The 23,864-nt window shown below is 31.5% G+C and overlaps 2 protein-coding genes across 2 annotated transcripts; both read left to right on the top strand.

The window, feature by feature from the left end:
• The first annotated feature begins 3,313 nt into the window (after positions 1-3,313).
• Positions 3,314-4,954, top strand: LOC107957740 (myotubularin-related protein DDB_G0290005). The gene has a single exon (XM_016893309.2). It carries the CDS (start codon positions 3,639-3,641, stop codon positions 4,671-4,673), a length of 1,035 nt encoding a protein of 344 aa, XP_016748798.1. The 5' UTR covers positions 3,314-3,638; the 3' UTR covers positions 4,674-4,954.
• Positions 4,955-16,426: 11,472 nt separating this feature from the next.
• LOC107960659 (uncharacterized) lies at positions 16,427-17,617 on the top strand. The gene has a single exon (XM_016896967.2). It carries the CDS (start codon positions 16,427-16,429, stop codon positions 17,615-17,617), a length of 1,191 nt encoding a protein of 396 aa, XP_016752456.2.
• The last annotated feature ends 6,247 nt before the right edge of the window (positions 17,618-23,864 follow it).

Here is a 23,864-nt window from a genome sequence, read left to right as displayed (position 1 = left end):
CAATTTTTTGGGCGTGTCGAGGGTGCTAATCCTTCCTCGCACGTAACCGACTCCCGAACTCATTCTCTCAAGTTTCGTAGACCAAAGGCCCTATTTTAGTAAACTAAAATTGATTTATTAAAACAAAGGTGATCCGATCACACCTGATAAAAGATTGGTGGCGACTCCCATTTTAATTTTCACTTTCAAACAAAGTCGATCTCCGTTTTCAAAAGAATGGTTTCGACAACTATAACAACCCACTATTTTTATTTAGCTGTACTAAAAAATATTTAATAATATCGTTACAAGACTTCGAAGAAGCAATCATGAATTTCTAAGATTAATTTCTATGAAAAAAATATATAAAAGGTAAAAGTATTATAGAGGTCTTTATATGAGGAGTTAAATTGCATTGTACCCCTCTATTAAAAAATAAGCAAATTAGTCACTGTACATTAGATTAATGAGCAAACAGTTAAAAATTACATCTATTTTTACTATTAAAAATGGTTCGTTGTGTCAGCATGAGGTACATGTTACACGCCTTGTGTAACTGTTTGGTTATTCTGTCAACTACACTAATTTTTAATAGTAAAAATAGATAAAAATTTTAACAGAAATAATTAGTTAGTTCTTTGATCTAATGTATAAGAACTAATTTGTCCATTTTTTAAAAATATATATAATATAATTTAACTTATAATACAAAACCCTCTATAGCATTTTTTTACTGCTGACATAAAAAAAAAAAGGAAAACAATTGTGGGACTTGCACGCTGTTTATAAAAGGATGATTTGTTTAACTAGACAGAGGTTGGGACATTGATTCAGAAGTTATGATTATTAGAGTGAAGTAGCTTTCCTCTGAAGTCTGAACCTTAAACCATGAGTTTTTCACTGAATTTACCCCACATTTTCTCTTCAACCCCGTCATCCTTTCTACCCACATTCTGTCCCTTTGGTTTTCTTTTAGCAGGCAATGATAACCGGTGGAAATTTGTAAAAGACGAATGTACCTTCATTGAATTTATTAGTTTTAGCATCAAACATGTTTCTCCAATTCAACTGTTTTTAAACAAAGTAGGAAAAAAAACTCATATGCATGAATCGAAAGTATGACAGATCCTTGTAGAAACTTTCCCATACTTGAAGATTAGCTTGGGAGTTATTTGTTGAGATTTTTTTTTTTTGGGGGGGGGGGGCTGTTGATGACGGAATTACGAAATTATGTGACAAAAAGTTAAAAGATTGATATCCAAAAAATAGGATATGGAAATTTGGTGCTTTTAATACTTCAATGGTTATATTTCGAAAGATGTAAGTTGGACAAGTAGTTGAAGGTAATGGTTTTAAATGTATAAACCCACCAAATGTCCGTAGTAATCCAGAGGCTCTAAGATTAAAATGATTGCTTCTGAGCCGTCTTCACACCTTGAGAATCATATGGTTTGCATTATAAAAGAGCAGCCACTTTCTTTAAAGCACATATTATATAAATTAGTTCAAAAGCACTTGATGGGAATAAAGCTACGTGTTCATTAAACCAAAAAAATGCACATCCTCCCGTAGGGTGGCTAATCAACTAACTTTTTTTTTAAAGTAATAATAATTGGTACAACTTTCATATATCTACTGTGTTTAAATTCATATCTTCTTAGTTATTAAAAATAAAACTAGTAAGAGTTAAAAGAAAATTAAGGTGGAAATGCGTGTTAACATAGCAATTTCTTTTGTAGCCTTTAAATATGAACGCCATTACACCAAATCTTTAGCTTTTGGCTTTTTCTCTCCCTTTCAGTTACGAATCTATACATTATGTCACGAACCTGTTTATTAGCCTGCACCTAATTTCTCCCCACTTTTTGACAAAAAATGCTCTTGTTGGCTACTGCCCAATGGTAACGCCAGTTGTTCTTACGCAATTTAAGATTTTCTTTTTCGTGGTGCCCAGTTAATATTCACTAATAAACTCAATACAATGGAAAACACACTTGCAACTGGGTTTTAATCTCAACTGTAAAACATAATCGGATGTCTGGTCATGAAAAACAACGAGTGTTTGTATATGATAGTTGAGGAAGGAATCTAGTTGTTATGACAGGGCTAGATATGCATGCACCACCACCACCACAAATACAATGAAATGGTAGCTTAGCTAGCTTCTTTTTTAAAACTCAGCCCTTCTTTGCATGGTCTATCATTTCCTCCAAAGCCCTACATGTCTATATAGAAAATGAAGAAGAGAATTTTCAAAGTTGTGTGGTTCCTATTCATTGATTGTAGTCGCATAACTTTAGGCTTTGTTAGGCTTTGCTTGCTCGGGCCGCTAGCTTTTCGACCCTACCTTTTATATTATAAAAAGAAAAAGAGTGAAAATCTGATGAGGCTACCCATCTTAGGAAGCTTTTGGTATCAGTTTGGTAAAAATCCCTTCGAATCTGCATTATTCTTCTTCTTCTTTTCATCATTTCAAAGCATTACCAAAAGCTTCTTCTTTTTTTTTACATTTTTTTATCAAGTAGTTGATCAAAAGCTTACATATAAATCGTAGAGTTAAAAAGTAAAGGAAAAGAAGTAACTGTTAATCTTTAGGTTACCATTAGAATATCTCATCACATTTGGCAAGTTCAGAAACAAGTGATTAATTCTGAAAAAACATGATGTAAACACATAAACTATAGCTAATAATTAAGAAGTGAAGTTTGGAAGAAAAATGGTTCCTTAGTTTACCCCCCACTAATATCTCTCTCTCTCTCTAATGATGATAATGATAACGATAACTATAAATCATAAAGAAGGGGGAGTTTAGAGTATTTTACTATGCTTCTCTTCCATCGTGGAAAGTCGTAAACAAAAAGCAAAAGAAAGAGAGTGTAATTAATTGTAAGGCAATGCAAAGGTGATAGTTGGCTGGGGGGGCCATTCTTTTCCCCGTGCTCTCAAGTACTGCACCATTACTCATTATACCTTCCCTAACCCTTTTTCCTTTAACCTCTGTTTTCACTCTCCTTAATTACTTTCGGCTACGCTTTTATCTCCTTAAAACAGGCTCCACTCTTTGTTTTTATCTGCCGAGAATATTAGCACTAGTTGAAGTCTCGTAAAAGACTATGGAATCAGATCAATATAAACTTTTGATGGTGGTGGCACATATGTTTCTATGGGCACTATGCGGGTTGGAATAAATGGCATGGGCTCACAACTTGAGGGTATGATTGGATCATGAAACAAAGCTCCTGGGCTTTAACTTTTCTTTCTTTTTCCTTTTGATTTTTTAATGTGTTTGGAAGGGGATAAAAAGCAAAGGTCTAGAATGAAAGAAGCTCACTTGTGAGCTGTGAAACCCAATTTTCAAAGAGAGCAAACACGAGAAAAATTTAACATAAAAACAGGTTGTTGCAGTGGTAAAGAAGTACAAATAATAAAAAAAAGGCAATTGAAAAGCAAAGAAAGTTGTCCAACTTCTCCCTCCTTTTCTTTTAAAAACATCCCAAGTCCAACAACACCTCATATACATTTTTTTTTTGAACCAAAAAATAAAAATATTCATAAGTGCTCGTTCTCCAACATCTAAAAAAAAAAAGAAACAACTGAACTGGAACTGAAACCAAGAGAAGAGCACGCACATAAGAGGAGAAACCAAGAACAAAGTTGGCATGAAAGGAAGAGAAACCAAAGGAGCCCCTTCAGCAGATTTGCTAGTATGTTTCCCATCTCGAGCCCATCTCACACTAATGCCGCCAAAGCCCATTTGTAGTCCTGCAAGGTCATCAGAACCCAATAAGCGCCACCACAACCACAACCACAACCACCACCACCACCACCACCACCGTCTCCTTAAGAAATCAAGCACCAGAAAAGGTTGTGGAGCTGGCGGCAGAGCTAGCCCTCTCCTATGGGCTAAAAACAAGCAAATGGGATCCGAGATCACGGAACCAACCTCCCCGAAAGTCACATGCGCCGGACAGATCAAAGTCAGGTCTAAGACAAGCTCGTGCAAAAGTTGGCAATCAGTGATGGAAGAGATCGAAAGAATTCACAACTGCAGGAAACAAAAAAAGAGACTAAGTTGGGTGGACTCACTCGGTTTCAAAAAAGAAGTCATGCAGTTCTTAACGTGCTTGCGCGCCATTCGTTTCGATTTTCGATGTTTCGGGTCTTTTCCTCAATCTGACATCACCACTGACGATGAGGATGAAGATGAAGATGAAGAACCCCAAGAAAACCACAATTACGTACAAGGCAATGAGACATCAAGAACCGTCTTTTCCAAATGGTTCATGGTCCTGCAGGAGAATCAAAACAACGGGCTTTACAAAGAAGAAAGCAAAGAACAAGAGAGCTCCCTCGATCATGTTGATGATCAAGCTGCTGCAGTCCCACCTGCAAATGCTCTCTTGCTTATGCGTTGTCGATCCGCTCCTGCTAAGAGCTGGTTAGAAGAAGCTAACAGGGTGGAAGAGGTCGAGGAAGATCAAGGAGACAAACAAGAGTGCAGGAGGAAAGACGAGGAAAAAAGAAAAAATTTGAGGTCTTTAATGGAAGAAGAAAACAGGAAGGCGAAAGAGAGCTTAGTAGTGATGAAATACGACCCTGATTTCTACGAAATTTCATCTGATATAGCCCAAGAGACATGGCTTGTTGGTAGAATGAAAGATCATTTATCCCGAAGCCGAAGTTGGAAGAGATGATTATATTAATTATTATCCCTGGTGACTATTCTGTTTTCTTCATAGTTTCACTTTATAAATACTTATTTGTGCTTTATTTTTGATCCCTTTCATCTGAGAACTGAAAATTCTAAGCCACCTTATAGCTTTACTTTTGGAATTTTGATATGTTGTCATTGTTGTGTATGATTTGAAAGTTTTATGTATTTAATTTGTGCCACAAAATTTGTACAGCTTTCCTTTCTCTTTCAATTGGAAAAAGATTTTGCTGCTATTATATGCTATGCCATGTAAATTCATGAGTTATGTGTTATTTTTATTTGCATGTAATGAATTTATTGTCAAACCTTTTACTAAAAATTTGATAAAGACAATTGCACTACTTATCAATTAATAGTATAGTTAAGGTAAGCAATGAAATCATTTCCATCCAGACTTCAAATACTAGTAATTACTGTTTTTCTATTATTCAAATGATCATTTAAAACTAAAATTAATTAAATTAATTAACTACGAATACGACAAAGAACAATTGAAGAAATTTGATTAATAATCAAGAAGCAAAACAATACCTAGGAAAAAATCCACTTAGATTTCATCTGTCGCAAATTCTCACTTAGTATCTTGATCCATAAAATCCCTAAATTATGCTAATATCTCTCTTCAGGAAGAATAAGAGTAACTAACTCTAGGTTGATTAATTAACTTGATCTATGGATTCCCATATTATATTTCACTCTAATCCAGTAGATTTATGTCATTATATTTCTAGGATTGCATGCAACTTCACTCAATTACACTAGATCTACTCTTAAACAAGGTTTATTCCTCCTCTTATTTAAGCACATCAAACATGGATCAATAGTTTAGAAATATTAAACCCATAATTAAGCAGACATAATTAAAAACAAGATCTAATTATTTATTGCGTAAAATAAAAATCAAAAGACAAAATTCATCGTAGGGTTCATCTCCATAAGTATTTAGAAAATTAATTTATGCTTATAAATGAAAACATCCAAAATACAGTATAACCACAAAAACAAAGAAACTCAATAATACCCAAAGAAATCAAAAGGAAATCTTCAATCTTGATGGAAATCTTCTTTAGAATCGACTTCAATGGTGTTTTTCGAGTTGTTTTCTTAAGTATTCTATGACGACTCACTTCTATCTTCTTATTTTTGCAATATATAGGTCTTAGAATGTCCAAAAACCCTTGAAAATTGCGTTTTTCTGTTGTTTGGAGTGCAATTCGCGAAATCGATATGACTTGCCACATGGTCGTGTGGCAGCTTGTGTGGCTCACACGACCGTGTGTCCAGGACGTGTGGAATGGTCTAGCCCATGTGGCTCCTGTAACTCGCTCCGATTTTTTGGTTTTCGCTCGTTTTTTGTTCCTTTTGCTCTCAAATGCTCTCCTAAGTATAAAAACATGAATTTAAAGGATTATGAGCATAAAATTCACCATTAACATCAAATAATCACCCAAAAAATGCATTAAGAATGAGATTAAAATATGTTACTTTTAGTACCTATCATAAATAAAATATGAAACATACATGTTTATATGTTTGATTAAAATCATGTTTAAGGTTATTCATTCATTAATCATTTGGTCATGTTTGATTAAAATCATGTTTAAGGTTATTCATTCATTAATCATTTGGTCAAGCAACCTTAATTCTTTAAGTGGTGATAGACGATGTCAATTTGAAATTAATTACCAAACAATACGAGCTTGAAAGTAGAATTTCATGCTAGAAAAATCAGAATCTTTTGACTCATAGTTAACTATTTATTTCACTCAATTGGTATTGTAAAAAGGAGGAAAAGAAAGAAATAAACAAGCTCTACACTACTTTGATCCTATATTTATACAGTTTTTTTACTTCAACTGGTTGCTAATTTGGTCTACAAAATGAAATTAATCAATTGTAATTTCACATGCGATTGTCTTTACCATGAATATCTAACACATAATTTATGAAAATTTTACTCTAAAAGTTTGATCCACAACACATATCTTTTAGTTTATCTATTAATATATTAGTGTTATGAGAAATTAATGAGGGCTTCAAGGCATATATCAATGTTACCTTTTTTTTAAGGTTCAACTCGTCCCGTTTATATTATGGTGTGGAGAAGAGTTATTGGCAAATGAACTTCGAGGATACAATGAAATTCAATGACCATCTACGTTTTGCACTGATGGTGGGAGAATTAAAAGAAACTTAATTTCTATTTTTTTTTTGTCATACAAATGAATTTTCACTAGGAGATCTCATGTCTCTTCATATGAACATAATTACCCAAATAGATAGGCATATCTTTAGCAATACATAATTACTCAATAGATGTCTACTTGAATAATTATGACTATTTGTTAATAATCAAGTGACATAACTTTTTTGTTACTTGTAACTTTTTATTTGAAACTATTGGAACACTATATATATTTTGAAAATGTTCCAACAATATATATAAATAAAAGTATGAGTTTGGAAAAACTTTTAAATTGACAACTCTTTATTATTAATTATATTACTAAATTAATATTGTTAGAATAATAGTTTATTTGTATTATCAGGTGATAATAATAAAAGTAACATTAATTAATATGATTGTATATTAATTTTAGAATTAATTAATTTGATCATATCTTTTAAAAGTTTTAACTAAAAAATAACATAATATATTATTAATTAATAAAATCATAAATCTATAAATAATTAAATATAATTGCATAATTAAAATTAATAAAAATTAAAGTTTTTAATTAAATATTCCAATTAAATAAATATATTTTTTATGTATAAGTATAATTTTATGTTAAATACAATAATAATTAATAATTAATAATTTTAAAATCAATTTTTAATTAATTAGAATTAAATATGTGAGATTAATATTATGCATATAAAAGGATAATGTTAATATATTGGTAATATAATTTTTTTTCTTTTAGTATTGGTATTCTAATCTAAAATATATAAATTTATTTATTCTTTATTTATATGACAAAAATCAAAAGAAAATAAATATATATTTTAATTAATTTTTTTTTGAAGAGAAACGACTAGATCTTGTATTTATATAAAAAAGATGTAACACCCCTAACCCGTATCCGCTGCCAGAATAGGGTTTCGGAGCATTACTACCATTTGCAGATCACTTAAAAAAATTAAAATACTTACCGATTCAATGCATCATATAAAATAAATATATTACCATTCAATCAACAGTTTGGCACTTGTATAAGCATCCAACAACAACATTGTTAGTATACTTGCACATATCTCATATAAATTCAACATTGATATATCTATTTTCTCGACATGTCGCACTTGAGTTTAATAATAGTCTCAATTACATAATTTCCTTGTATCAACATATAAAAGATAATCATATATGTACATGTCATGAAACATATCATGCTCTTACCGTTTCTTCACAAGCATATATCATTCATTTCATTATATCAATATTTTATGCTTCATCATTTCCATTTATTTTATGTATATTTATTCTGGTAATAGCTTATATCAAACTTAACATAAATTATATTCCATGTACTTATACTTATTTCGTTTATCCATTTTCATAATTATTTCATACAACGCTTTTGTACATATATTTTCATATGACCAGTTCTTGTAAACATTTCACACAGCCATTTCACACAGCCATTTCATATAACCATTCGTCATCTGATACATTTTACCTGAATATCAATTGTTCAACAGATGTTATAGCGTCTCCCATCCACGGTCTTATTTATCTTTGACGTGATGCCATAGTGTCTTTCAACTATGGTCTTACTCATTTTCTGTCATGTTGCCATGGTATCTTTCAACCATGGTCTTATTCTTTTCATGTCACGTTGCCATGGTATCTTTCAACCATGGTCTTACACATCTCATATCAGGTTGCCATGGTATCTTTCAACCATGGTCTTACACACAGGTTGCCATGGTATCTTTCAACCATGGTCTTATACATTTCATATCAGAGAGCACACTCCCGCGAACCTCATCCTTACAGTGGGATTACCAGTCCAAGCTAAATCCCCTGTAATATAAACTCATAGAGTATTGTCGGGATTACCAGTCCAGGCTAAATCCCCTGCAACGACAATTGCTCTAATGAGCTTGGATCTGAATTACCAGTCCAGGCTAAATTCAGACCCTAATTCGGATTACCCGTCTGGGCTAAATCTATTTTACACGTATTCTTCGGGAGGGCTATATCAGAATAGGATCACCCGTCCATGCTAGATCCTTTTTACACATATTCTTCGGGAGGGCTATATCAGGATAGGATCACCCATCCGGGCTAGATCCTTTTTACCGTCAATTCCTTTTCAGAGATCCATCGAATTTTCCTTTCATTCAACCGAGATTTCTTCTCCTTTTATCAAATTTATCAATGTTTCATAAATTTTCATACAATGAACATTCAAATCATATTCACATAAATAACATACAATCTCAAGCATTTAAGAATATAATTCAAGTTACACGAACTTACCTCATTGCTTGTTTGTGTTTATAATTTCATTAATCTGATATCTTTTCTTTTCCACGATCAAGTCTCGTATTTGAGTCGTCCGGATCTTTATAAATAAATTTGATCATCATTTTCATTCATTTCATATTCTAATGCATTTAATTAAAGCTCTAGGCAAAATTACCATTTTGCCCCTAAACTTTTAATTAATGACGATTTCATCCTTAGGGTCAGGAAAATAAAATTCTTGCAATTTAATCCTTATTTCCAGCTATTATTCTCATATATATTGATAACAATCCATGAATTCTATAAAATATCATAATTTTTTCATAATTTCAACACTTTTCAATTTAATCCCTAAAACATGTTTTCCCCTGATCTTGAACTAAATTAATAATTTCATTCAATTTTGTAATTTAAATAATAAAATAATCCATTTCATGCAATTTGGTCATTTCTGACATGTTTACAAAATTGCCCATAAAGTTTTACTTTTATTCAATTTAGTCCCTGAGCCTAAAATATGCAAATTAGCCATGCTAGATGAATATTCATACATATTTTTCCTCCTCCTCCTCTCCATTCCACATCCTTAATGTAGATAACACACTTGTTGTAATAGCCTGAATTTTTAGTGGTGTCGGAATAGTGATTCGAGATCACTAAATCCGACAAATGAGTAGAAAATATTAATAATTTAGTGAATATAAGTTAAGTGTGAAGTCAGGAAAGTTTTTGAAATAGCGAATAGTGTACTAGAAATAAAAAAAATTAAATTAGAATCGGAAACGAGATACCGAGAGTTTGAAAATTTTTAAAACGAGCCATAAATATTTTTATAAATATTTATGGAGTGTTAATAAGTTAGTTTTAAAGTTTCGTCAAGAAATTTTAAAGTTTCGATAGTTAATTGAATAAAAAGGATTAAATTGTAACAAATGTAAAATTATGGGAAATGATTAAATAGCTTAAATGATAAAAGAGAGAGGGTTTAAAAGGCAAATAGACCCCAGGTCTATTTGGGCTGGACGGCAAGGTGCATGAAATCAGCAGGAAAATTGATGAATTAAGGGCAAAATTGGAATATTGCAAAATTTACTTAATAAACTAGGACTAAAGTGGAATTATCTAGAATTCTCATTATTTTTCTGCATTCTCATCAGCAAAAACACCATAGAAGGGTTTTCTTAAGCTGGTTTTTCATATTTTTACTGCAAGTAAGTTCAATTCTTGATTATTTCTTGAAATTTTTGTGTTTTTATGACTTTTACAACTAGGTCCACTTGTTTAATTCATTATTTTTTGATTCTATGAAAGAAATTGAAAGCTGATATGAATATGTGCTGGAATTATATGATGATTTAGCATGGAATTAGAGTTTTAAATTGTTTATATGCTGATTTTATTGAAAGAATTGAATAGAAAGTGAATGTTTGAGATCTAAAGGTGAAAAAGTTTGAAGTTAAGGTTTTATGTGGAAATTCTGAATTTAAATAATTGTGAAATAACTTATAATGTTAAGGTAAAGCATTAATTGGGAAGAATTAGCTTCATTGAGGGATTAATTGAGCAAGGACTGAATTGTATGAACTGTGAAATTTGGGGCAAAAATCGAAATCAACATTTGCACTAAAATAGTTTTGGACAGTAGCAGTAGTATAACTTTGAAAAATCACCATAAATTGTAGAAATCGAATTAGAAGATGAAAAAAATATGAAATTAAATCTTATTGAGTCTAGTTTCTCATAGAAGAAACGGTGTAAGCAACGGAATTGTAGATCATGACATATAATAGATTTCGTGAGACAATGTCAGAATGATTTCGGGATCCCCTGTTTTGACTTTAAAAAATCATCAAAAATTGGAGAAAAATAATTAGGGGCTTAAATTTATATTTTTAAAATCTTTAATAAGTCTATTTTCAATAGAAACAAACATGGACATCATCCGAATTATGTACGAAGAGATAATTAATTTTTAGTGAAGAAGGGTCGGAATTGTCAGACAGCAGAACAGGGGTGACTTTAAAGAATAAACTGTACTTATTGGCTAAACCAAAAATTCTAAAAATTTTATGATAAGAAGATATATGAGTCTAGTTTCAGATAAAATTAGCAGATCCTAATTTGGAGTTCTGTAACTAAAGATAAAAATAATTTAGTGACTATGACACCGATGGACAGCATTGGAATATACATAAGTAAACAATTAAATTATAGATAATATTACTTATAAGCGGGTTGAAGATGAAGTCAATACTGATAAATGAATGATTTTACAATGATAGATCGAGAACCCGAAGCAAGTCGAGGAAAAGAAAAAGTAGCTGATTAGTCCTTGAATTTTCACAAATTTTACAAATCGACCCAGGTAAGTTCATATGGTTGAAGCTTAATGATTATATGTTAATTTTATGAATTATATAATGTATGATGAAATATATTTATTGATGAATAGAAAATAAAATAACAACCCGAAAATCGAATAAATGATCAAATTGAGTGGAATGTCGGATTTGAGTACTTCTGATCAGTGATAAGTGACAAATGATAAGTGGTAGCTTAGCTACTCTTATCTGATCAATGACAAGTGATAAGTGATAAGTGGTAGCCTCAGCTACACTTATCTGATCAGTGATAAGTGACAAATGATAAGTGGTAGCTTAGCTACTCTTATCTGATCAATGACAAGTGATAAGTGATAAGTGGTAGCTTTAGCTACACTTATCTGATCAGTAACAAGTGATAAATGTGATCAGTGTAAGACCGTGGCAGGACTATGATTTTAAAAAGTGATAAGTGATCATATGCAAGACCATAGTTATACTATGGCAAAGTGAAAGTGAAGTACTCAATTTTCCGTTACCATTCCCTAATTTGGTTAAAGAATGATATATGACAAATGGGCCCAAAAGAATTAATGGAAATGGATAAGTGGTAGTGAGTTTATACAGGGAACTCACCAATGACTGTAATTGACAGGTGAACTTAATAATTGTGTATATAGTATAAGTGTATAAATATTTGGTAAGATTTATGTTTTATCCCTATGAACTTACTAAGCTTTTATAAGCTTACTTGAGTGTATTCAATGTCTCTTGTAGATTGACGTGAAAGTATACGGAGGATCGGATCAACACAGAGGATCACACTATCCAGATTATCTCCGGTAGCTTTTGTAAATTTCCTTTTTGATTTATATGGCATGTATAAGGCTTGGTGATTATATAAATATTAAGACTTGTTTAATGAATATACATTAAAGTAAAGAATGATGAGTATGTTAAATAGTATAATTATAATAGAAGTATAATTTTGTATTAAATTGATTGAAATGAATTGGTTGGTTGGATTGGTCTCGGTTTTAAAAATTGCAGGGAAGGTTAGATATTTATAAAGGGGTTATATTGAGCAAAAAAAAAATTCCTTATGGTTTCGATCTAATTCTAGTTTGGTCTCGAAGTATGTTTTGGGCTTTGGAGGCCCATCTAAAGGACACCATGACATGTTTTAGTAAATAAATAGTATTTAACTCGTATTAATGGAAAATTAATTCGATAAACTCCGGTAATGCCTCCTACCCTATTCCGGCGATGAATATGGGTAAGGGGTGTTACACTTGTAAGTAACATTATCCATAATTTTTATTATTTACTTTTATGAATATTCAAGTTGTCTATCTGCATCATAGTCACTAAATTATTTATATATGGATCTATAGAACTCCAAATTAATATCTGATAATTTTCCCTGAATCTAGACTCATATATATTCTTACCATAAAAATTTCAGAATTTTTGGTTTAGCCAATAAGTACAGTTTATTCTTTAAAGTTACCCCTGTTCTGCTGTCTGACATTTCTGACCCCTCTTCACCAAAAATTAATTATCTCCTCATACAAGATTCAAATGATGTTCTTGTTTATTTCTCTTAAAAATATACTCATTCAGGATTTTAGAAATATAAATTTAAGCCCCTAATTATTTTTATTCAATTTTTTATGATTTTTCAAAGTCAGAACAGGGAAACCCGAATTCATTCTGACCTTGTCTTACAAAATTCATTATATATCAAAATTTACAAATCCATTGCTTACACTATTTCTTCTATGAGAAACTATACTCAATAATATTTAATTCCATATTTTTTTTCATCTTCTAATTCAATTTCTACAATTTATGGTTATTTTTCAAAGTTAGTCTACTGCTGCTGTCCAAACTGTTTTTGTGCAAGCTATTAATTATATTGTGAAATATTATGTTAAAGACAATGATTTATTAAAGTAATGATTCTTTGTAGGTGATTTTTTTACTCAAATTTGGATGACAATTTATTTTGTCTAATTACTTAATATTTTACTAATGGTTGCTTTTCATTTTTTTATTTATATTAATTTTAAAACGTTATTTTATTCTCTCAATTATTTTTATAAATATATAGACTTTTATTATAAATAAGATCAATTCCATTTAATTAGCCAATATCTTTTTAAATTATAAATATATATTATTTAATAAATTTTAAAAATAAACACGTAAAATCAGAATTATATATATAAAAATACAAGTATGGAAAAATAGAATGGAATTATATATAAAAATATACGTTGATTGTTGTGCTCATATAGGGTATAAAATATCTGAAGGGATCCAACACGTTTTACCAAATTTCCAAAGGTTTATTAGGAACGACATACAATTTAAAAATCTTCTCACCAAGATGAAGCTTGGGTTTGGAATTTGGACTTGAATTGAAGTTTGAAAGGGTCCATCTTCCTTTTCAGTTTTCCACTGCCAGCCCGGCAGTGACTCTGCCCATACTTCCTTACAAAATTTAAAGCTCCAAATTATGCTTAATATAAAACAATTCAACCTTCAATTAAGTTTCCAATCGAATTAAACTTTTAAATCACAATTTTCCCAAAGACGTTATGTTTATAAAAAAAATAGCTTGGAAAAGGAAAAAGAATTAATGAAAAAAATTGCATTTTAAATTAAAAATTACCTAAACCATGGAGATTAGGATGTACCAGTTCATATGTTGTATTCTGGTGGTTGACGTTGACCCCCATGAAATGATTTGTATCCATAACTTGTGTATTTATTGGGCAGGTTTTTTTCCCAGCATGACTTGATTATGTATTGTTATTTTATTTTCAATAGCCTCATACTTCTTCTTAAGGATAAAGGAAAAGTATGTAGAACAGTAAAAAGCATTTAAATTTGCAATTTGATTGAAGGGATGACGGCCTAACAATGATGAAATGGAGAGGCCGTATTAATACGACATAACAACAGCACAAGAGGTGCAATTAACGTTACAAATTGCTTCCAATTGGTTTTTTTTTTTATCCACCAAATGTTTGGGGAGTAATGCCATCAAATCAAAAGCAATTTACATGGGAATATTTTGGCATCTGATAAAAGGAAAAAACCAAAACCAAAACACCAACACCTTGTATTGTCTCCCAGCAAAGCAAAGGCAAAGGCGAGTAAATTTTATGACAGAAAAGATGCAGCAAAGCAAATCATAATATGGTACAAACGGTGGGCATGAAAACATATCATTAAATACGTGCAAAATATATTTAAATCAGTCCAAACTTATGCAAGGTTTGAGCATTTTTCAAAACCCTAAATTTAGTATAGCAGAGGGAAACGAAATAACATAAATTATTGTTATTGTGGAAACCAATCTGAGATAATGAAAATGGTAAAAGATTCTCTGATGTTATTGAATTATGGCTTAGATTTTGTTTCTGAATTCTGACTTGGTCAAAGGCTGAGTTTTGCTAGAGACTTGCTGATATGCAATTATAATCCTATTCTACGACCCTTACACGCTTATCAACTTCATTAAAACTATTTTTTAAAATATGAAATAAATAAATAAAAACAGCTTTTAAATTAGTAATGTGAATTTTGAATGTGCCGGAGGCAATGTTTTTTTTTCTTTTCATTTCCCTAAATTTATCATTCCTCTTTTCATATTATCTTTTAAAACCTTTTTTTATTAGGTTAAATTTTTATATAAAATGTACCTATACAATGAGTTTACGGTGGATTAAAAATTTGATGCTCCTATTTTCTTTTAAATATAAAATAGGATAATTTACACAATGAGTACATTCTACTACTTTTTGATAGGTCTTAATCCACCGTATCTATCGTCGAATCGTCGCTTGGAATTTACTAATTAAACATGAAAAAAAAAGAACTTATCAACCTATTGACTTAATTAAAAACTTTTGAATAGTTTAATTACTTAAATAAAATTTTTTGAATAATTTAATTCCTAAATTATAATCTTTTTAATTAAGTGAATAATGGTGTAGTTTACTCTATAAAATAATATAATATATACACCTAAACATTTTGAATGTTTGAAAATTATTATAATTTTTATTTTACTTTTTTAAATGTGGAAAAAGCCAAAATATATATGTCAAAGTCATCAAGTAGTTTGACAAAATTAACAACAACAAAATTTAATCTCAAGATTCTAAGAAAATAATCAAATTATAATTGAGTCATTAAATTGGCAAAAATACATAGCACAGGGATCTTTTATAAATTTGACCTTGTCATGGTATTTACAATTCAGATTATTATTATTATTATTCTCTTTTGTTCATAGCATATTATAAGCCAATTACCGGCCTATCTTTCTCATTAGTTTTGAGTTTGATATATTGCCAACCAACGCCCGCACTCTAATTTAGAGAGATTTTCATACATGAAAAATTTGTTTGATGAGAGACAGCCGGCCCCCACTTTCTTTTTAATTAAAAGGAAAAGAATAAGCTTAAATAACATTTCATCTTGATCGAAAAACCCTAATTCAGATCATATAAAGGTTAGGGAGCAAGGAACAAGAAGAAGATTTAACAGCTAGAATCTTTCCTCTTTTGCTTGTCGTGTTTTCTATCATTCTCTCTTCTTTTTATAGAATGTTTTCCTCTCTCACTGAAAGACAAGAGGAAAGATGATTGATATAAGAGGAAGCTTTTAAGGATATATATAAATATGGCAACTTTCTCAAAGCTGTTTTAGAAGGATGTATTTTCTTTTCATTCATTTCTTGGGTACTTTTGCTATATCTTCGTAGTCGCTTTTTCGAGCTATACCCATATCTTTGTTTCTGTTTTCTCAACTGTACAACTTTCACCATCTAGATGATATAAATATATATATATATATAGATAACAGCCCTTTCTAGCTTTTCATGCTGCAATTTTAAAAAAGTTAATCAAAGCTTTCTTCATGGATTCCAGTGATAGTAGTAGCATGCAATCTGCAAGTGGGGATGATGAAGGGTGCGAGTCACCGACGGAGTCGGTCCCAGCTTTTATGAACACTAATCCCTTATCAAATCCACACCCATCACTTGTCTTCCACCATCAAAACCACCCACCAATTTTCTTTGATCCTTCTGCAAATTATCTCAACCCTTTCTCTCAATCTCAACAAATTGATTCACTGCTGAATATTGATGGGTTTAGGCCGCTAAGCCAAAGACCTAAACCAAACTGTTGCACTGTTGACTTGGGTAGCTTTCATCTTCAAGGCTTATCTTCATCGAGCCAATCTACATTAGGTGCCCAAGAACTTAACCAAGGCTGCTTATATCCAAGCTCATCATCCTTGCAATCATGGCCATATCATGATGTAAGGCTTTTAACAAAATCCGATCAGAAAAGTGTTGTGAAGAACCCCAAGAAACGAACGAGACCATCGAGAACGGCACCCACTACAGTTCTCACCACCGACACAATGAATTTTAGAGCAATAGTGCAAGAATTTACTGGAATCCCTGCACCACCGTTTTCGGGTTCATCATATTCTCGAAGGCTTGATCTTTTCGGCTCTAGGTCAGGTATGCGATCCGGTCATGTAGAAACTTTAGGTTCTCTCTACCCTCTACGTCCCTCAGCTAAAAGGGCTAAGCCAACTCCTTTTCTAGCTTCTTCTCCTTCATTGTTAAATAATCCTTTAGCTGATGCTAATATTACCAATACAAGTAGCAATAACACCGTTCCCACTTGTAGTAACTATGCTCAACTGCCTTCTGATTTAGGCATGCTAAAACAGACTCAAAATATGCCAAACTTTCAGAACCAGAGCCCCCTCCTATCATTCCAGTCCTTCCTACATCCTACACCTCTTCAGCCCTGTCTTAATTTGGCTGGTTTTGGTGTGAATTCCCATGGAACTTCAGCCATGCCTTCCATTGATGACTTGGGCATGAGTCATGGGAATGAAGATCATTTGAGGCCTGTAGACCACTGGAATCGTGGTAGCACTAGTACTGATCAAAATTCACAAAGAAATAACAGCTGCAAGTTGAACACCTCAGCTTCTTCATCAGGTTTTCAGCATGATAAGGAATTGGAAAACGTGTCACTTAGAGCTGAAGGTACAGTTGATTCATGGAATTGTCCTGCAGACCAGTAGAATAATTACTTACATGAAATTTGTAATGCAGAGAACTAGAATTTTAATGTGAATAGGCTTTTCAAGCAGTAGTCATATTCTCTTCTCTCTTTTCTTTTTCTTCTCATTTTACAATTAAATAAGAAATTTAAACTGCAATTTGTTCGGTGAGAAATAAAATTATTGATTAATTAAAATACAACAATTTTATAACTAAATAACTCAAATTTAAGTAAAATACTTTTCTTATTAAATTAGTACTTTTAAAAAATTAAAGTAATTTATTCTCCTCAATTTCGAATATGAGGAACTAGGATAATTAATTAGCGCTAATATTTTCTATTAATTATACATAATTATGATATAATAAATTTAGCTCTTATTACTCGTATATTTTGAGTAATAATGATAAAATATTAAGGGAATAGTTAGTTAAATTAAAATTAAATTAATAGAATATATAAATATTAATAGTTAATTTGTTATTATGCCAACAAAAATATATATAATTAGTGAAAAATATTAACATTGTCATTAATTGCTCACTTTTGAAATTTATAGAATTTAAATTATTTTAATTTTGTTAGAAATACTAACTTACTTAATATGAAATTTTTTAAAATAATTTTAAATTTAATAAATTCATATTTTTATATATTTTTTAATATATAATATTAAATTTTAACTAATTTATTTATACTATATGGACTTCATTTTTACTATTTACATAATAATTGAAACCTAAATTCAAATACTTAAATCTATATTATCTAACAGAGCAAAAACATACCTTTACCTAGCAGAGCAAAAACATACCTTTACCCTAAATTTTATGTTAAATAAATATTAAGATGCCATAGATGTTAAATCTTAAATAATATCCCAATTTATTATTGTTTTGCCGTATGCTAATATTAAGATGCCGCCTAACATCTATGGCAATTTTAGGATTTAGGTTAATTTAATGACCCATTGAGGATAGAATTGATTTTAATTGGATGTATTCGAATCATTTAATTTTTTATTTCAATTAGTAAAGGATATGTTTATTTAATTTGATTATAAATGTAATATAAAATATATAAACTTTTTTTAAATCATAAGCTAATTACTTTATTAAAAATAGGAACTAAAAGACATAATCAACAAAAATAATCGAAATTTAAAAAGAGGACAGAAATCACAAATAAAACAAGGGCTCGCTCACGGAGACTCTAACCGACGTTAACCATGAAGTGAAAGCAACAAGAACGACAATGAGGAAACACTTGAGAATAAAAATTGGGGAAACACTATTTGGATAAAATCCCTAAACCAAAGCATCCTAAGGCCTGGACTAGGGTTAGTCAAGCAATCTTCTGTCCTCATCGACGACAGCTACGACCAGCAGTGGTGCCTCCTCCATCCAAAAACACTCTTCTCTTCTCTTTAAACCATCTTGAGCCATTGCATGTGCAGCTTTGTTCCCCGATCTCACGATCCAATTGAAGCGACAAACATAAATATCTTTGAAAGCTCCTTCACCTCCTAGACAAGTGCACTGATTTATGAAAAATCATCTGAATTTCCTGTTAATTTTTGGATTACCGACCTTGAATCTCCTTCCAAAATGATCGGCAAGAAACCCAGCTCTAGAGCAAACCTTAAACCATGTACCACTACTAAAGCTTCTGCTGTAAAAATTGTAGGCACCTGATAGGTAAGTCGACTACAATCCCCCATAATCTGTCCATGTTCGTCCTTAATACTTACCCCTGAATATGCTTTCCTTTGTGCAAGGAAAAAATTGGCATCAACATTAATCTTTACCAAAGATGTCAGCTGGAGGAAACAACGAACAACTAGCGATGGAGGCGATCGATATACACCTTCAGTTAGTGCCTCAATCTCCGCACAATAACTACGAACAAAAACTACCAAGTCTTCTACTCTTTGGTTTGTTCGCTTATGTAGTAGTTTATTTCTAGTGTACCAGATAGCCAAATAACATAACTGCAATCTCGGTTCTTCTATTTACAAAATGATTTCAAACATCCATGACAGCCATTCATGGAAGTCAATTTGGGCATTATTTCCTAAACTACCATAATGCAAAGCTAACCAGACATCTTTTGCAAAAACACAAAAACATAGGACATGATTCACATCCTTAGCAGCTTGATAACATCTAGGCACACAGGAGCTAGATGTAATACCCCTACCCGTATTCATTACCGGAATAGGGTACGAGGTATTACCGGAATTTACGAATTAATTTTTTTTTATATTCAATATAGCCCTTTTATAAATATCTAACATTCCCTGTAATATTAAATCGAGACCAATCCACATCAACCAAATCAATTCAACATATTTTCATGATAGATTCATGCATTTATATAAGATAACGTCATCACATATCAATAACCAGGTTTGTTAACCATATTAATGGCTAACTTTACATTCATTTCACGTTAACATTTACTTTGTTAGCTTATACATGCCATTGATTTCCAAAATAAAGTTTCTTTATATACCGAAATCCTGAGGTTGACAGTGTGATGTGTCTCCGACCAAATCCGACCTCCGAGCTCTTAACACTACAAAACAGGGAAAAAGGAAACGGGGTAAGCACTTTGTGCTTAGTAAGCTCATGTAACAAGAATTATACTTAACTAATATTTTCAATACAATACAATAAACATCCATATACCCATTCAATGCATTATTACCCTAATATGCACAAACTCAACATTCAAGTTAGTACAATAATTTCCATGTACCAATAATATATACTATGATTGATGAGCTCTTCAATACCATGATTTCTATTTCCTTGTTATTTTTCCATATTTATCCCGTTGAATTTCTTGGAATTTTCGATGGATTTTCAAAGGTACACTTTTAGTGTACAATTCCGAGTCTGTCAATTCATATTCAAATGCGCACATTTCCATTTCAGAGAGCACACTCCCGCGAACCTCAACCTTGCAGCGGGATTACCAGTCCAGGCTAAATCCCCTGCAATATAAACTCATAGAGTATTGTCGGGATTACCAGTCCAGGCTAAATCCCCTGCAACGACAATTACTCTAATGAGCTTGGGTCTGAATTACCAGTCCAGGCTAAATTCAGACCCTAATTTGGATTACCCGTCCGGGCTAAATCCATTTTACACATATTCTTCGGGAGGGCTATATCAGGATAGGATCACCCGTCCAGGCTAGATCCTTTTTACCGTCAATTCCTTTTTAGAGATCCATCGAAATTTCCTTTCATTCAAACGGGATTTCTTCCCATTTTATCAAATATATCAATGTTTCATAAATTTCCATATAATGAACATTCAAATCATATTCATATCAAAAACATGCATTTCAAGCATTTAAGAATATAATTCAAGTTACACGAACTTACCTTAATACTTGTTTGTAAACAGTAAAAATCTATTAATCCCGAACTTTTTCCTTTCCTCAATCTAGCTTCGTATTTGAATCTTCTAGATCTAAATAAATAAATTTAATTATCAATTTAATACATTTCATGTTCATATGCAACATTCTCTATAATTCAACTATTATTTATAGTTCATTCAAAGCTGTCTACTTGAGTAATAGTCACTAAATTATTTATAACTTGAGCTATGGAACTCCAAATTAAGATCCGTTAATTTTCTCTGAAACTAAACTCATATATATTTTTACCATAAAATTTTCAGAATTTTTGGTTTAGCCAATCAGTACAGTTTATTCTTCAAAGTCACCCCTGTTCTGTTGTCTAACAGTTCTGACCCTTCTTCACTAAAAATAAATTATCTCTTTATACAGAATTAAAATGATGTTATTGTTTGTTTCTATTAAAAATAGACTCATTCAGAATTCTAGACATATAAATTTAAGTCCCTAATTATTTTTATTCAATTTTTTATAATATTTTAAAGTCAGAACAGGGGAACCCAAATTCATTCTGACATTGTCTCAAAAAATTCATTATATCTCAAAATTTACAAATCCATTACTTACAATATTTATTCTATGAGAAACTAGACTCAATAAGCTTTAATTCAATATTTTTTTAATCTTCTAATTCGATTCCTACAATTTTTAGTGATTTTTCAAAGTTAGTCTACTGCTGTTGTCCAAACTGTTTTAGTGCAAGCTGTTTATTACCATTTTCCCCTAAGCTTTTAATAAATGATAATTTCGTCCCTACTCAATTACCTCTCAATTGAGCTGATTTTTCTCAATTAACATTTTATTCTATCACCTTAAACTAGTTTACAACCTTTAGGAATCAAAATTTCAGCAATAGACTTTAATTCCAAACATTTTCACAATTAGGTCCCAAAAATCAATTTCCATTGAAATTGCCTAATAAAATCATCTCATAAGCAAATTAAAACTTTAATTTCATTCTATTTCATCATAAAATTACAGCACTCAACCATGGTGACCTTAAATTTCATCCATGAAATCAAAAACTAATGAATTTAATAGTAGGATCTAGTTGTAAAAGTCTTAGAAACACAAAAATTACAAGAAAAAGGCAAGGATTAACTCACTTGGTGCAAAAATTATGAAATACCAGCTTATAGAACCCTCCTATGGCGTTTTTAGCTGCTGGAATTGAAGAGAAATGAAGAAAAATCTAGATATTTCCTATTTAGTCCTAGTTTTATTTAGTTAATTTTGTAATATTCCAATTTTACCTTTAATTTATCAATTTTTCTGCTGATTTCATACCCTTGCCGTCCAGCCCAAATAACTTTTGGGTCTAATTGCCTTTTATATCCTTTCTCATTAGACTAATAAGTTATTTAATCACTCTAGCAACTTTTATACCTATTACAATTCAGTCCTTTTCATTTAATTGACTACCCAAACATTAAAATTTCCTAACGAAATTTTAATATCACATTAATAACATTTCATAAATATTTATAAAATTATTTTTGATTCGGTTTTACGAGATAGAGGTCCCGATACCTTATTTTACCCAATTTCTTCAATAATTTCTTTTTCTAACTAATCACTAAATTGATAAAATTTTCCTATCAATATTTTCATACGATTTTCCTATCATATAAATTTTCAAGCAAAAATATTGAAATAAATTTCTCTTTAAATCGGATTTGTGGTTACGAAACCACTGTTCCGATAACATTGAATTTACGCCATTACAACTCTCCCCCCCTTTTAAGGATTTTCGTCCTCGAAAATTTTACCAGTAAAGAGGTTTGGGTATTGTTTCCTCATTGCCTCCTCTGGTTCCCATGTTGCTTCCTCAATCCCGTGCTTTTGCCACAATACTTTCACCAAATTTATCTTTTTATTTCTAAGCTCTTTTGTCTCTCGTGCCAATATCTTGACCGGTTCTTCACTGTAAGTCATATCCGGTTGAATCTCTACTTCTGTCGGAGAAATAACATGTGAAGGATTTGATCGATATCGTCGTAACATAGATACATGAAAAACATTATGGATTCTATCAAGTTCCGGTGGTAATGCCAATCGATAAGCGACCGGTCCAATTCTTTTTATGATTTCATAGGGCTCGATAAATCTTGGACTCAATTTACCCTTTCGACCGAATCGAAGAACTTTCTTCCAAGGAGACACTTTCAGAAATACCTTGTCACCGACTTGAAATTCAATCTCTTTTCGCTTAAGGTCGGCATATGATTTTTGACGATCGGAAGCTGCTTTTAGACTATCTCGAATAACCTTTACTTTTTCTTCTGTTTCCCGAATCAAATCAACCCCATGTATCTTCCTTTCACTGAGCTCTGTCCAATATAACGGTGTTCTACATTTTCTACCATACAAAGCTTCATACGGAGCCATTTTAATACTAGACTGATAACTGTTATTGTAAGCAAATTCAATCAAAGGTAGATACCTCTCCCAATTACCTTCAAACTCTAGTATACAACATCGGAGCATATCTTCCAATACTTGAATTACACGCTCAGATTGACCATCTGTCTGAGGATAAAATGCAGTGCTGAAATACAACTGAGTACCCAAGGCTTTTTGCAATTTGTCCCAGAAACGAGACGTAAATCGGGGATCTCTATCTGATATAATGGAGATAGGCACTCCATGTAACCTGACAATCTCAGATATGTATAGTTCAGCTAGTTTATCTAAAGAATAATCCATACGTACCGGAATAAAGTGAGCTGACTTTGTCAATCGGTCTACAATCACCCAAGTAGCATCTTTTTTCCTCGGAGACAAAGGTAGCCCCGATACAAAATCCATAGTGATTCTTTCCCATTTCCATTCTG

The sequence above is a fragment of the Gossypium hirsutum genome, chromosome A05 (genome assembly GCF_007990345.1).
Source record: "Gossypium hirsutum isolate 1008001.06 chromosome A05, Gossypium_hirsutum_v2.1, whole genome shotgun sequence".
Lineage (NCBI taxonomy): Eukaryota > Viridiplantae > Streptophyta > Magnoliopsida > Malvales > Malvaceae > Gossypium > Gossypium hirsutum.
Note: the sequence above shows the minus strand (reverse complement) of the source record. Positions and strands in the feature narration are given on the sequence as shown.

What these genes read in the sequence shown, in the direction of transcription:
- LOC107957740 (XM_016893309.2), top strand. Translation starts at nt 3,639, where the DNA reads ATGAAAGGAAGAGAAACCAAAGGAGCCCCTTCAGCAGATTTGCTAGTA.
- LOC107960659 (XM_016896967.2), top strand. Translation starts at nt 16,427, where the DNA reads ATGGATTCCAGTGATAGTAGTAGCATGCAATCTGCAAGTGGGGATGAT.